Genomic DNA, 14,883 nt, shown 5'->3' on the forward strand with positions numbered 1-14,883 from the left:
TGACATTACTTGGTCAGATCACTTACTACATCTAGAAATGTTTCTAGATACATTGAGATGTAATTGTTTTACCATGAAACCATCTTAAGTGGAGTTTGGTTGCAATAGTATTTCCTTTCTAGGATATGTAATTGGAGGACACTCACTGAAACCGCAACCTGAACTACTACAACAAATTATGAATTCTCGTCAGCCAACTACCAAGTGGCAGGTCCGTAGTTTATTGAGACTCTGCAACTTCTATCAAAGGTTTATAGCAGATTTTGCAGAGATGAATAAGCCACTCACAAATCTGATCAGAATGGGAGCACCCAATGTGATAAGATGGTCACATGACTGTATAGTAACGCTGCAGAAGATTAAGAAGGCATTTGCTGAGGAACCGAACCCTCCAGCTTCAAAGGCAGTATAAGGGCAATCAGTCTTCCTTAGAGGGATCTGATGGTATGCGTTGCAAAGATCAAAGGTGCTAAATATTTCGTATTTAGCTATTTGAGAGACCATATCATATATTCGGGGTAGTGGATAGAATCCCGAAGTGTGAACTGGTTAACAGTTTGTCTGTAGTCCACTACAATTCTTCATTGGTGTCGTTCGTTCGTTGTTACTAATGCTTGAAACCGCCTTCATTAAACAAAATATTAAAACAAAAATAATTTAAAGAAAGTCTTTCGTTTAATATTCGTAAATGAGAAAAATCATTTCAATGATAAAAGATTTGCTTCATTAAAAACAATCACTACATCATATAACCTCCATATATCATAAGTGAAATGTCATTTTTTACGATATTGACATTGTAATTCTACTATAATATTTTTCCAGTCGAAATTAGTCAAAGAAAAATAAAGACTCATGCATCACAAATATTTTACAATTTCAGATTGTCTAGAGTCAAATGGACCAAAGCAGTGTTAATAGTGACTGTAATAGTCTTTGTGTTTATACTCAGGAAACGGGTAAATTTGTCGTTTGTAATGTTGAGAAATAGAAACAGTTTAGATAAACATTTAGTTTAAATGAAAAAAAGAGTTAATTCTAACTTTCAAAAATGTACATTAATTTGTCCCACAGCAGCTAAAATAGAACAATTTTCTTTTTCTGGATTAGTAAATCTAGATTTGGTCCAAAAGTTTCTATATCATGAGTGAATCGACGTAATCGTATTTTGTGTTGCACCAAGTTTACTTCGTTGTATAATTTGTTTGTTCTGATAGACTCTTGTAAATTGAGTAGCACTCTTCTTAAGTTACTTTTATATCTCCAAAAGGTTTAATCCCACACACTCTGTTTAAAGATTTGGATAACAGTGTGGTGTAGCGCAGTTAAACTTGTCGATGAATATCTTCCAGAATATTTCATCAAAATTCGTCACCACCATCGCTTGAATCCTAAAATGTATAGAACAAAAATGTATAAGAAAAAAAATTAAGTTAACATCATGTGGCAACAACAGAATTATTCTAAATAAATAAGGTTTTAAAACAAGAAACAAAAAAAAAACAACTAACCTTTATAGAATAGATCTAGTTGATATCACAATTAACTTGGTGAGATTCTAACCAATCTTTGGAGGCAGGGATTTCATTCTGCTACCAGTAGTACTTCAAGTCTGACAAAAGATTAATATTAGGTGATAATCAATTTTATGGAAAATCTAGGGCACAGGTAACATTGGCCTATATTGTCATTAATTAGTAGCTTCTGATGTCTAGGTTCAATTTTAATAAAGCAAAATGTCATGTCAACTTACAGTTGGATTATCATTAATTTTAATATAGATTTGGATCTTACAATAATATAAAGTCCATGTCAAAACTAGGTTGCACACTCAGACACTATACAATACATAGATCTAGATCTACCAGTTCATCTAACATTGAAAGCTGTTTGAAGTGTTTGAGTAGGAGGAGTCTATTACAATTTACATTGACATGATTTGAGTCAAATCTTCTAGACGTCTACTAGTCTAGAATTAGATATAAACCAGATTTAATTTCAGATATCTAATGTTTATATGAGCTTCAATACGCTGTTTCTTTCTTTTATCTTCATCTTGGCACAGAATAATCTACAGATCTAGATCTATATTTAGTAGATCTAGTTGATCTAGACCTGGATTCAATATGACCAGTAGTTAGTGTAGATCATGGTCGTAGACAGGAGGGGGGGAAGTTGGGGTTCATCCCCCCCAACCCCGAAAAAAAATCCCCCCCCGCAGGGTCGGAATTTAGTGACTGATTTTTTTTCTTTGATTTTGTTTATTTTAGGTGAGATTTTAATACTAAACTATCACTTGCCTTAGCACAGCAAAGGAGGTTTTGAGTTTAAACCCCCCTCCAGGGGTTTTTGAGTTTAAAACCAATACCAGGGGGGTTTTGAATTTAAACCCCCCTACAGGGGGGTTCGAGTTTCAAACCCCCTTCCAGGGGGGTTTGAGTTAAAAAAAACTTACCAGGGGTTTTCGTAGTTAAATTCCCCTCTCCTATAACACAAAACAAAAAAAAATGCAATCCCAAATTTCACGAGCACAGGTAAAGAAGATTTTGATTTTTAAACGCCCTCCAAAATTTACGATAAACCCCCTCTTCCATTTAAAATAAGAAAATTACACACTCAAAATTCTATGAGCGTAGCCAAAGGGGTTTTGAGTTAACCCCCACCCCCTCTTCAATAGGGTTTGAAGCTAAAAAATAACTCTTCAATAACCGGTATAAAAAAAAACGCAAATTACGCACTCAAAATTGTATGAGCGTAGCTAAATGTGTTTTGATTCAGTTTTAAGTTGAAACCCCCATTCAGCGGGGTTTGAAGGTAAAAAATGCCTCTTCAATATAAAAAAAAAAAAGAAAATTACAAACTCAGAAATCTATGAGCGTAGCCAAAGGGGTTTTGGGTTTAAACCCTCTGTTAGCGATGTTTGAAGCTAAAAACTACATCTTCAATGTAAACAAAAAAACAAATTACGCACTCAAAATGCGATGAGCGTTGCCAAAAGGAGTTTTGAGTTTAAACCCCTCTTCAGAGTGGTTTGATGCTAAAAAATACTTCAATATAAAAAAAAGCAAATTACACACTAAAATTATTTGAGCGTAGCCAAGACAATTGAGGGTTTTGAGTTTAAATCCCTCTCCTACAGATGGCTTTTTTTAAAGTTTAAAACCCCTCCAGATGGTTTTGAGTTTAAAATCCCCCTACAGAGCGTTTTGAGGTGGAAAACCTCTATCTTCAATACTATTCTAAAGCAAACTACAGTTACTAAATTCTATAACCGTAGCTTAATGGGGTTTTGAATTTTAAAAAAAAAAGCGTTCATGTACTAATGTGGACGTGCTTCCGGTGTCACGAAGAACTTCCACCTTCTTGTCTTCTACAAAGCCTGGATAAAATTTGAGACCATTGGACTTTGCAATGACTGTCATAGTTGAGTGCTCATTGTAATAGCTTCTGTTATATGAGCTTCTGTTTGGCATATATTGTGGTCTGGAGTCCTGTGAATGACTTCTGTAGCGAGGTTTGTTATCTGGTTTATTATTTCCAGGTGCTTTGTTGAGATTGTATTGCTCTCTATTGCTGTATCTTTGAGTTGGTGATGTGGGTCTATCAAAATTTTGATTTTTGGAGACTGCCTGTTTTTTCCAACATTCATGAGTTTGGTGACCCTTTTTATGGCAATATGAACATTCTGTGGTTCTGCTGCGGCATTGAGACGTGAAATGCCCTAGTTTATGACATTTGTTGCATTTGATTTTGTCATCTGACTTATATCTTGCATTTTTGTCTTGAGCAAAGTAGACAAAATTTTCTTCAACAGATGGCTTTACTGACTTGTTTGGATAGGCTGCTTTATATTGTCTGATGATCTTGGTTAATGTCTGGATATCAGTAGGATTTCTCTCTATAATGTAGGATTGAATATCTTCTGAGTGAGCATGGGTAATGTTGTCGATAATAATATGTTGACGAAGAGCTTGGTAACTTTCTTCTATTTTGGCCATGGATACCCATCTATCGAACCACCTTGACATATTAGCTACAAAAATTTGAGGATCATCATTTTGCTGTGGCCTTTCATTATAGAATTTCTTTCTATAGTTGGCTGAAGTTGCTCCGTATTGGCGCAGTAGAGCTTCCTTGATATCAGAGTAAGTGCTGCGTTCATTGATGGACAGTTGTGAGCAAATGTTGACAGCTTTGCCAGTCAAAAGGGTGAGGAGTGAGCTCGACCAATGTGCTTTAGGTAGACCGGATGTTGTAGCTATTTCTTCAAATCTTATGAGATACGAGTCCATATTGTCAATGTTTTCGTTGAAAGCCGATATTTTGTTCATTAATCTGTATTTGTCCAACATATTTGAGTGACCTTGAGTTGGAATGCTTTCTTTATTTTCTTTATTTTGTTTTTCGAATTCCATTTTTTTTTTCATGTTGCCTTTGTTTCTCGGCGTCTTGTAATTTTTTTTCTTCTTATTGCATGCGTTTTTCAGCGTCTTGCAATTTTTTTTCTTCTAATTGCATGCGTTTTTCAAATTCTTGCCTTTGTTTTTCAGATTCTTGCTCTTGATATTCTTTCTCTTATTGTTTCTCTGCCCACTGGTCTGGCTTTGGAATTTGCTTTTCTTTGGCTAATTCTATCAATTCGAAGAGTCGTTGTGTTCTAGAACCGGAAGCCATATTTAATTTTTTTTTGTTAGTTTCTTGTATTGGAGCAAAATGTTCAATATCTGGATTTTGGCTTTATCTCAGATATAATAATAATATAGTGACAAAGTTCTTGAAGCCTCAATTTGCTAATAAATTCTTGACAGTAGACTTGTAGTTACTGGAGTCGTATGATTGAATATATAGATCTATTGATCGAGTACTTTTTACTGGTTTAACAGTTGGTTAAATCTGGTCTTCTGTTTACTTTGTGCTGGACAAATGATTATTTATTGGTCTTCTTTATAATGACTATAATGCCAGTTATTTGCTTTACTGGTCTTTTTTATAATGCAAGTTATTTGATTTACTGGTCTTTTAATAATGCCAGTTATTATGTATATTGGTCTTATTCCTTTTGCCAATTACATATAATAATAGATTTCGTGAGTTAGACGTAACTCTAACGAAAATCTTTATAAAAGAATTATCGATAACCAACTGACCTGTTAAACACAGAAATTCTGTCCTCCGTTAAATAAGAATGAAGTTCCTTTGAAGAGTTTAGAAATTGGTCCTAGATCTTGAATAAATTTCGTTAAAAGTTGTCCATAAACTTTTATTAGTCGGAGATTGTCAAATATGTCACAACACTCTATGTTACGATGTAAGATGGTACGATGTGTTGTGATGCCGGGGATTTTACTTGAATTAAAATAGTTGAATAAATGACGATCTAGAATCACAATAATGTAAAAACAAAACTCTGGAACTTTATTTAAATATAAAACGTAAGTACAGCTTATGTACAAGTTACAGATCAATTAACACATAATATCACAAAGGCTTTTAAAACAGAGCTCTTAGAAGAACGACTGACTACTTGAAAAATATTTTATCGACTGGCGTTACTTTCTACTCTCGCCAATACTCTGGCGCTTACTCTTTAAAAAAAATGTTTTTGTTTAATTTCAAATCAACCAATAGATTTGCAACATCATAATCACGTCCCTTGGGTAAATCCTGACGTGCTGTCAAGTGTCTAGATTTGAGGGGTAAATCCCGAGGCTCATGTCGAGGGTTTATATTTCTTTTAAATGTGAAATGTACAAACACTTCTATAATGTAATCTGTGACAATACTCACATGATGAATATTTCAGAATAGCAAGAATAAAACATCCAAAAACGTTTATTTTATGTTATTGAAACTGTATTGTTTGCAACGAGAAAACGGCATCATGTTTCAATGTTTGTTTTTCTTTTTTCGATAAGTTTTCCGATACTCAATCATTAGGGGAATCCCGGTAAGCAACCAATTAGCGTTCAACATTTATGAGTGGGCTATAATTATACGAAAAACTTACCAAATAGAGTACGTAAGTTTCCAAATTTAGCTAAAAACGTCTTAAAATAGATTAGAAAGTGTTGCCAAATTTTAAAAGTGCTTTTAAAGCCGAACAATTTGATACCAAATACGACCAGTGTATTAGCTATGCAAAAGAGTTATTTTAGGCGTAACTATGGGGAATTTTTACGTTTTTCAATCAAATCTTAATTAATCTGCATCCTAAAAATGAAAAAAAAAGCATAATTTAGAAAGCATTATTTCAGAAAATTGAACATTCTATTCTCGTAAATAAATGGATAAGCTATCTAAATATGTTGTCATCTAAAAATCCATTTTTGGGTCCAAAATGACTTTTTTCAAAGGTAATCCTCCCCTTAATGACAAATGTAATGATAACTCAAGTAATTCTAATTGGTTGGTATTGTTTTAATTCTATGGGAAACCAAAAAAAGTGAAGTGAATAATATATGTTTTTATTAACAGTTACCAAAAACTGACAATGAAATTCAACCAGTCTTGTCTTTAGCTTTATAAGTTTTGTCCTACTTAAACCTTAATACCGACCACCTACACTTCCCACTGTCACTCCAGATCCTTAATCCAGTTCACTGTCAGCATGAATGACGGCTCTTAGTTACAGACAGCTCAGATTCTCACAACTCGCTGTTCACTTAAGCCGGATCTAAACAGTCCTTCCTTTAGTATCAACATGTCCTCTCTGGTGCGCACCATAACAGGAGGCGGAAACAGAGTTATAAAAGTATATAATATCATTTGCATAGGTTTCTACAAACAAAGTAGACGGATTTGATTTATTCATAGATATCTATATTGCATATTGTGTTGTAAACATTTGATTAATTCATTTTTTTTTAAATCTCTTTCCAAGGTGATCATGAAACTCAGGAGTCAGAAGGTGGAGAAGCTGATCTATGCAAACATTTCGTTAGATGTAAAAAAAATCCAGGCCATAAACAGTTTATACCTATAGACACATTCACCTTGAAACATTTACCTGAAGGGCATCAAGACAATGATTTGTATGAGTATATAAAAGTTATAGCTGACCAGACAGTCAGAGTAAATGTTAAAATGAAGAGCCCACACAGACCAAAATTTTGGACTGATTCATTTCAACATTATCCCTTTTATAACATGAGGAATATAAGAAACTTGAGGACAGGAAGTGGAAGAGTTTTGTATGTAAACAAGTATCAAGATAAAGTCAGAAAAGATGGAGATATTCCATGTAGTGACTACAAAAAGTGTTGGTGTAGAAATTGTGAAGATTCAGACTCACCCAGCAATATATGGTGGGAATTTTATGTGCACACTGCCACACATGTGGTTTTTGATGAGATTGAGGCCGAACACGTGACCATAAGATTGTTTTATAATAGAGATGATAGTCCTGCTTTTAGTTTTGATAAGGTCAATGTTGTTAACGCTAATATTGCATGTGACCTGTGCTGGCTGAAATGTGTGACATGTGACAAAACCTTAGGAGAAAAAATGATGAAAATTTGGAAAAATTATAAAATTGTCTGGAAAAATGTCGCGACTAAATATAAAAAATCCAGAGATATACATAAGTTGACTTTCATAGTGTCACACCCTCATGGATGTTCTAAACAGGTTAGTTTTGGCCAATGGAAGGACAAACTAAAGGTGGGAGCAAGAACAAAGTTTACTTACACAACTAGTACATGTCCAGGAAGTAGTGGTGCCTATGTCCAGTGTGTTGGTTACAATGACGTATGGGGCAGATTTGGTTTTGTTCACAGTGGGTCAAAAGCTGGATTAAATTACAGTTGTGCTGGCCGCGTATAGTGTGGTGTTTCACCTGTGACGTAGAAATAAGTTTCTTTAATTATAAAACGCTTTGAATTTTTTAAATCTTATACCTGCTTGTAAAACAATAATTCTATTATATGTATATATTATGAAATATATATTCCAAGATATATAGTTAAAAATGTATTACGTTTCAATTAACACAATGTAAAACGGATAACATTTATAGAAATCAATAGATTGATACAATACAATTTCTTTGCTTCTTTAACACTTTTGTTTTGGGAATATTTAGATCTAAGTCTACCAGTTTTGCATCATTTTTGTTTATGGATAACTTATCTTAAAATTCTCACTTTAATCTTTGACAACGCTGTTTAAAAAAATATGATAATGTTAATACTATATTGATAATGACATCTCTTTCTCCCTCGTTCTCTCGCTCATTCTTTTGTAGTTCTATGTCTTTCCGTCGCTGTCGCGCTCTCTCTCTCTCTCTGTCTTCCTCCCTGAATTACTATTCCTTACTTTCTCTCTGCAGTTCTCTTTCTGCTTTTCTTTCTCTGTCTTTCTTTCAATACGAGTGCTGTCAGATTAATTTAAATGCCATTTAATTAAAGTTTCTAGATCAGAACATCAGCAAACTTTAAGTCTTGAGTTATCATAAAATTCAAAAAAACATTTTTTAGCATCAACACATCAACAACTTTTAAACGTTTAAAAACATTTAAGAAAAAAATATCTTGTGCTGTAGAACCAACTGTATAAATGAGACTTATTCTCAAGAAGCGTACCTACATAATTATTAGTATTCAACTAACGCTTGAAAGTATTTTTGGTTTTAAACGTTTAAAAATTCGTGATTTTATTCAGTTAGTTTTCTTACTATTTTTTGTGTCAAACCACGTTAACGCACATTGATGTCCCGGCATATTGATAATTCCTCTACATGAGGTACACAAAAATTACTTACTGAGTAAATAGAACAACTAAGCACTTTTTACTTTCAAAAAAAAAATAATAATCAGTTATATTTAGCAAAGCGATCTATTTATTTTTTTCAATTTCATCCCAATACGTTTTCATAAATTCAACCTAGAAATGATAAATATTACTTATTCGCTTTAACTTTAATCACTTTAATAGTTTCTTAGGGTGCGTATCTTTCGTTCTAATCTTCCTGAAATCCAATCTGCACTTGCTAGCATTCTATTCATAGTTAAATATATATTCCGTTAAATCACAAGAAGAGATTTTCAAGATCATTAATATCAATTCAGCAAGAAAAAAGATTTATCATCTAATTTTAATGTCAACGTGGATGACGTGATAGCAGTCATATCCCATTCCGTCTTACATTTCTCGCACCTTTTTCTTCAACGTCCAATAGCATATCTTTAAATAACAATCTTTTCCATCCTGCTAGTTATCAAGTTCAACACAGAAGAAGACTAAATGAGAAAGCTGGCAATCTTGCGATTTCAAAAATTACCTTAAGAATTGTTGTAAAGCAAACAATCTCGTCGCACTGACCTTGGGTTGTTTGCATATACTGTCGGTTTGTCGTAAAGCAGTCTTTTGTAGTTGCAACTGTCAACTATTCTCGACCATGCTTTTCTTATTGTTGCATAAGTGTGTACTATGAATAGGTCGAATAAAGAATACGAAAGAAGTAATTCATTTCATTGTCTTTGTAAAAAGTCTGTAACTTGTGTTGTTTTTATGCAATGCCTGCAATTAATCTGACTTTTGTTCCGGAATAAATGCAAATTGGTAAATCATTTATGTAAATTAAAAAAAGAAGTGGACTTGACTTTCTGATTTACATATTAGATCATAATACACATCTTTATTAATTTATCTACACTGAGTTTGTATGGATGTGTTTGTAAGGTTTATCTTTGAGACTAGTTTAATTATAAAGCAAAAAATAAAACATGATTATTCTTTAATATACACACATATTGTAATTAGAAATATAAGTAACTTGCTATACATTTAAAATATTCTATAATACATAATCTATTACCGCAGAACAATCATTTTTCTGACCTTAAAAGAAAAAAAAAAGATAAACCAATAGGCATAGTCTTCAATTTCTTAGATTAAAGATAAAAAAATTATTTGGATAGTTTAGATTTAGAATTATATGCTTTATGTGTTGTGTAGGTGCAAAAAAAAAAAAAAGGTTACGTGTCACGTCTTAATTTATATGGTGTAATGTCTGCGCCGCTGGGGAAAGCCCCTCCATCGTCATAAGCCTCTGGAGACTATATATATATATATATATATATATATATATATATATATATATATATATATATATATATATATATATATATATATATATATATATATATATATAAATTATGTATGTTTGTCCCTAATACATATCGAAACCGTTAGACAAATATTGACTAAACTTTGCATAAATGTTCCTTGGTAAACCATTATATATATATATATCATATATGTATGTGAGTAACAATCGTAACACATTTTTTTTATATCAACATAAGAGTACCTTTATGTTAAGGAGATCCCTTGTGGTAGCCCTGTTTTAGTCATTAAAAGACGTCTAAAAAATGATGGGTGCGACGCTCTGAGGGTACTTGACCGTTTTAACGCTTGCGTAAACTTGTAGAATTGGTTCGGCTTGGCAAATACACATAAAATAAAACATATTTAAAAAACATTGTTTTTAGTTTTTTTAAAATATAACTACTGTTTATTCCATTGTCTTAATTTATATATATATATATATATATATATATATATATATATATATATATACACATGGGCGTAGCCAGGATTTTTTTTCGGGAGGGGTTTTGGGGGGGGGGGGGGCGCGGAAAAAAATTATATGTGTGTGTGTGTACATAATTAATCTTTATTACATTCTGACCCTTTCGGAAGACGTTTATTGTTTATTGTAGACTCCCCGCCCTTGCTAGCCAGGGGGTCTGGGGGAGCTCGCAGCGCTTCCCCAGCGCGGGGCGAAGCCCCGCCGCCGAGCACTATTTCTGGTATTGAAAGCCAACAAAATGCATATTCTGAGGTATCTACAGTGTATTATCTTGCTATTAAAAAATTGATTTCAAAAAGCTAATGTGCTATTCCTACTGACTTAGACCCTCTCGCACCGTTCGGCGCATTTTCCGGCAAGCTGTTTCCGCAACTCTTATTTTGCGTAATTCATTTTGTCGGAGAACATGTCCCGAAAAACCTCATGCGACGCTCTGTCACAACCTTACTAAGGATTCGACTCCCAGTTCGGCATATGATTTCTTTGATTTAGACCCGATCTCTATGACTGACTCCTAAAATCTGTCTTAGCCATCTTTGTTGAGCCACATTTAATGTTTTTCAATTTCGGCAGAAGACTATTCACACTTTATTAATGGAGCCCAAGCCACTGGTAGAAATTTGTAACCTTTCTTGACTACGCTTTTGGAATTACATGCCTGTATTTCGCATTAGATTTTATATCGAAAAGGAAAGTTTTTTCGTCAAATCATCTGTTGAGGGGTTTTAAACTAAAAAATCTCTGGAGTTTTTTTTTTTTAATTCAAAACCCCATTTAGCTACGATCATAGAATTTGGTGACTGTAGTTTGCTTTAAAATAATATTGAAGAGAGAGGTTTTCAACTCTAAACGCTCTGTAGGGGAATTTTAAACTCAAAACCATCTGGAGGAGTTTTTAACTTTAAAGAAAAAGCCTGGAGGTGGGGATTTAAACTTAAAACCCCTTTGACTATGCTCATAGATTTTAAAGTGTGTAATTTGCTTTTTTTTTATATTGAAGAGGTACTTTTTAGCTTCAAACCCCAACTGGAGGGGGGCTCTTTGGCTACGCTCATAAAATTTTGAATGTGAAATTTGCTTTTTTATATTGAAGAGGGGTTTATCGTAAATTTTGAAATCAAAATATTCCTTAACTGTGCTGTTGGAATTTGGGGATTGCGTTTTGCATTTTTTTTTATTTTGTTTTATAGAAGAGGGGGATTTAACTGCAGAAACCTCTGGTAGGCGGTTTAAAACTCAAAACCCCCTGTAGGGGGTTTTAAACTCAAAGCCCCTGGTAGGGGGTTTTAAATTTAAAACCCCCCTGGTAGAGGGATTTGTATCTCAAAACCCCCTGATAGGTTTTTTTAAAATCTCAAAACCCCCATGGTAGGGGGGTTTAAACTCAAAATCCCCTGGTACAGGGTTTTTAACTCAAAACTCCCTCGGCTGTGCTGTGGTAAGTGATGATTTAGTATTAAAATCTCACCTAAAATAAACAAAATGAAAGCAAAAATCAGTCACTTAATTCCCTGCGGGGGGGGGGATTTCATTTCGGGGGGGGGGGGGTTGAACCCCAAGAACCCCCCCTGGCTACGCCCATGTATATATATATATATATATATATATATATGTATATATATATATATTGCTATAACTTAGCCAAATAACCTCAACGAAAGGATTATGAAATAACAAAATAGAATGTTTAATAACCAAATAGGAAACTAGATCTAGAATTACACTAAAAACATCACAAGCGTCGTTTTCATCTCTAATCATCGGTCATCTTGACTTCCTCTGTTCTCTATCGTGTCCTCTGGTACACAATGTCGCGCCAAATGACAGTGCGCAATGTAGAGTCATAACACTGCCCCCTCCTTAGTTATGTTCGTCCCGAACATGACCAGATTTTCGCTAGGGCTGAAGAATTGTCAGTGCAGATGAAGTTCTGGCAAGAAAGTTATAGTCCCACTGGAGGCCAGGTCATAAACACACTGTCATTTCAAGCCATCTCCAGAAGGTAGGCCTGTCTACACATGTCCATTAACCACATTATCAGTGTCCAGTTTCCGCTGAAATTGATTCATCTTTTACTCTGCTTTGTGAAGGCAGACGTACACACGTTTGTCAAGTCCAGACCTGTTGATGGTTTTTCTGGTATTTGCATTGTTCATTCGAGGTGCCGCCCGTAGAGTTCTTATTAAATTTCTGTCTGCAGTTAGTACTGGTAGCCAAACAGGAGCATTGGACACAGCCCCAACGTTGTCTGATTTGGTCATGCCCATTAAGCACTCATATCAAGGACATCGAAAGCAATAGTTTCACTCTGCCTGTAGGTCACTCCTCTAGTTCCTTCATCTAGTGTTTTCTTTTCGGGTCCGTGCTTATCGTTGAAAAGGTTGCCACTTTCTTTATCTTGAAAGCTAGACGCATCTAATGTGTCATTATGATCATCGACGGCGCTGCCACCACCAACACTTTCCTTGTAACTACCCGTATAGCCACAACAGTGATTGGTTGATGTTTCAATCTCCGCTCTTCTAGGATGTAGCTGGCCTTCCAGTTCGATCCACTTCAGTTTGTCCCTTTTATGATACCTGTTTACTGACAGATTAGACCACTTTGGTATGGTCGTATGTTCGATTCGTTTCACCTGAATGCCTTCCACACCATCATCAAGCAATGGGAACTCTATGTGTCCATATTGTAAAGTTCCACTTCCAATGTTTAGAGATAAACCGAATTCCTGCATAAAATCCAGACCCAGGATGCAATCGTCGACAACATTGGCGATCAGAAAATCATGACTAAATGGTTGACTTCCTATTTCAAAATTAAGCCGTACCTGTCCTAATATAGGTAACAGTTCGCCACCTGCCGTTTTAAGAGTAGAGCCATTCACTCGTATTATTTCCCGATCACCAATCAGACTGGGTCCAACTATCGACCGCGTAGCCCCTGTGTCCAAGAGGAACCTATAAGAACCAGCGCCAATCTTTCCCTCTCAAGGTTCTGCTTTGTTCTAACACTCTGAAAGGAGTCTTTATTCTCGGGGTTTCGATTTCCTGGGCTGCCCGTTCTTGCTCCCTAAGCCCGTAGAATCGTAGCGGTTGACGTTCCGATGCACAGCCTTGGCCTTGGAACAACATGTTACAATTCCTCCGTAAATGACCTGGAGTGTTACAATTCCAACAACGAAAAGTCTTTTTACTACGCCTTGAGGTCTGATAATGTTCCCGTTCATTTAAAGCCTTTTCCACCATTCTTCGAATCCGCCTCGGCAGATCCTCCTCTTCCGTCACATTTAACGTCCGACAATAGTGTATGCTCCTCGCTGAAACTTCGGCCGCCTCGTAGGACAGGGCATAGATGAGGGCTTTGTTGATTTTCCGTTTTCCGCTAATTCGGATGGCTTTCTTAAGTTCCGAATCTCGCACTCCATCTATGAAAGCATCTGTGACCAGAACATCCAGAAGTTCCTGTGTTGCCGATGGGTAGGCAAGACGGGCGAGACGTTCCACGTCTGCTGCTAATTCCTGTAATGTCTCTCCGTTTTTCTGTTGTCGATTCTTTAATTGCATCCTGAAAACTTCCTGCAGGTGTTCATTGCCGTATCGTAGTTCCATTGTTTTGACCATGGCATCGTAATCTGTCCGATCCGTCATAGTCTATAACAATTCGGCTGCCTTGCCTCTGAGTGCCAACATGAGACCAGTTGCCCTATCTGCCTTGGTAACCCATCTGTTGACTTGCGCCGCCGCCTCGAATTGTAATCGATACGCCGACCAAGACACAGAGCCGTCAAACACCGGTGGTTTAATCTTCCCCGTCATTTCAGTCACAGTGGCTCCCACATCTTGTTTCTTTTCCAGCTCCGCCTTCATTTCATTTCGTAATTGTTGAATTTTAGAATCAACATCTCCCACCATTTGGGACCTTAATTCAGCGACCTCATTTCTTAATTGTTGTTTGAAACTGTCTATGCCATTTTTCAATTCGGTCACAAATGATTTTATAGAGCCCAGTTCATTACCCATTTCTTTTTTAAGTTCATCCTTTAATGATTTCATGTCTTCTTTCATCGAGTTCCCTATGTCAGTATTTGTTTTGCCTTGTTCTTGCATCATGTTCCAAAGCTCCATCATAGTCGGTTCTATTTCAAACTCATAGGTCTCCGGGTCCTGTTCTTCCTCTATCATGCTTTGCCTAAGACGCTCCATAAGTGCCTCCTTGTTGCCGCTCACCTTCAGCTCTCTACCTCTGAGTTCCTGCCTAAGTTCCTGTAATGACAGTTGACTAAGTGTTTTCTT

General features: G+C 35.5%; 1 protein-coding gene and 1 long non-coding RNA gene across 9 annotated transcripts in view; one reads left to right on the forward strand and one right to left on the reverse strand.

Annotated features, from left to right (window-relative positions):
* Positions 1-14,883, forward strand: part of LOC106074390 (uncharacterized) — a 98,100-nt gene that overhangs the window by 7,823 nt on the left and 75,394 nt on the right. For 4 of the 8 annotated variants that reach the window (XM_056037524.1, XM_013235156.2, XM_013235154.2 and 1 more), the window contains 2 exons: positions 884-959; positions 6,881-9,593. In XM_056037524.1, coding sequence (XP_055893499.1) covers positions 899-959; positions 6,881-7,821 — 1,002 coding nt within the window. In that variant the 5' untranslated portion in view covers positions 884-898 and the 3' untranslated portion in view covers positions 7,822-9,593. Of the gene's footprint in view, positions 1-883; positions 960-6,582; positions 6,752-6,880; positions 9,594-14,883 lie in introns of those variants that run through there. The other 4 variants (XM_056037522.1, XM_056037523.1, XR_008779266.1 and 1 more) reach the window with 3 other exon arrangements.
* LOC129927641 (uncharacterized) lies at positions 669-5,546 on the reverse strand. Its single transcript, XR_008779269.1, has 3 exons — positions 5,148-5,546; positions 1,512-1,612; positions 669-1,391 (listed from the first exon to the last, which is right to left on the reverse strand). It is a non-coding gene; the product is annotated as an uncharacterized LOC129927641 (long non-coding RNA).

This window comes from Biomphalaria glabrata, chromosome 8, assembly GCF_947242115.1.
Source record: "Biomphalaria glabrata chromosome 8, xgBioGlab47.1, whole genome shotgun sequence".
NCBI lineage: Eukaryota > Metazoa > Mollusca > Gastropoda > Planorbidae > Biomphalaria > Biomphalaria glabrata.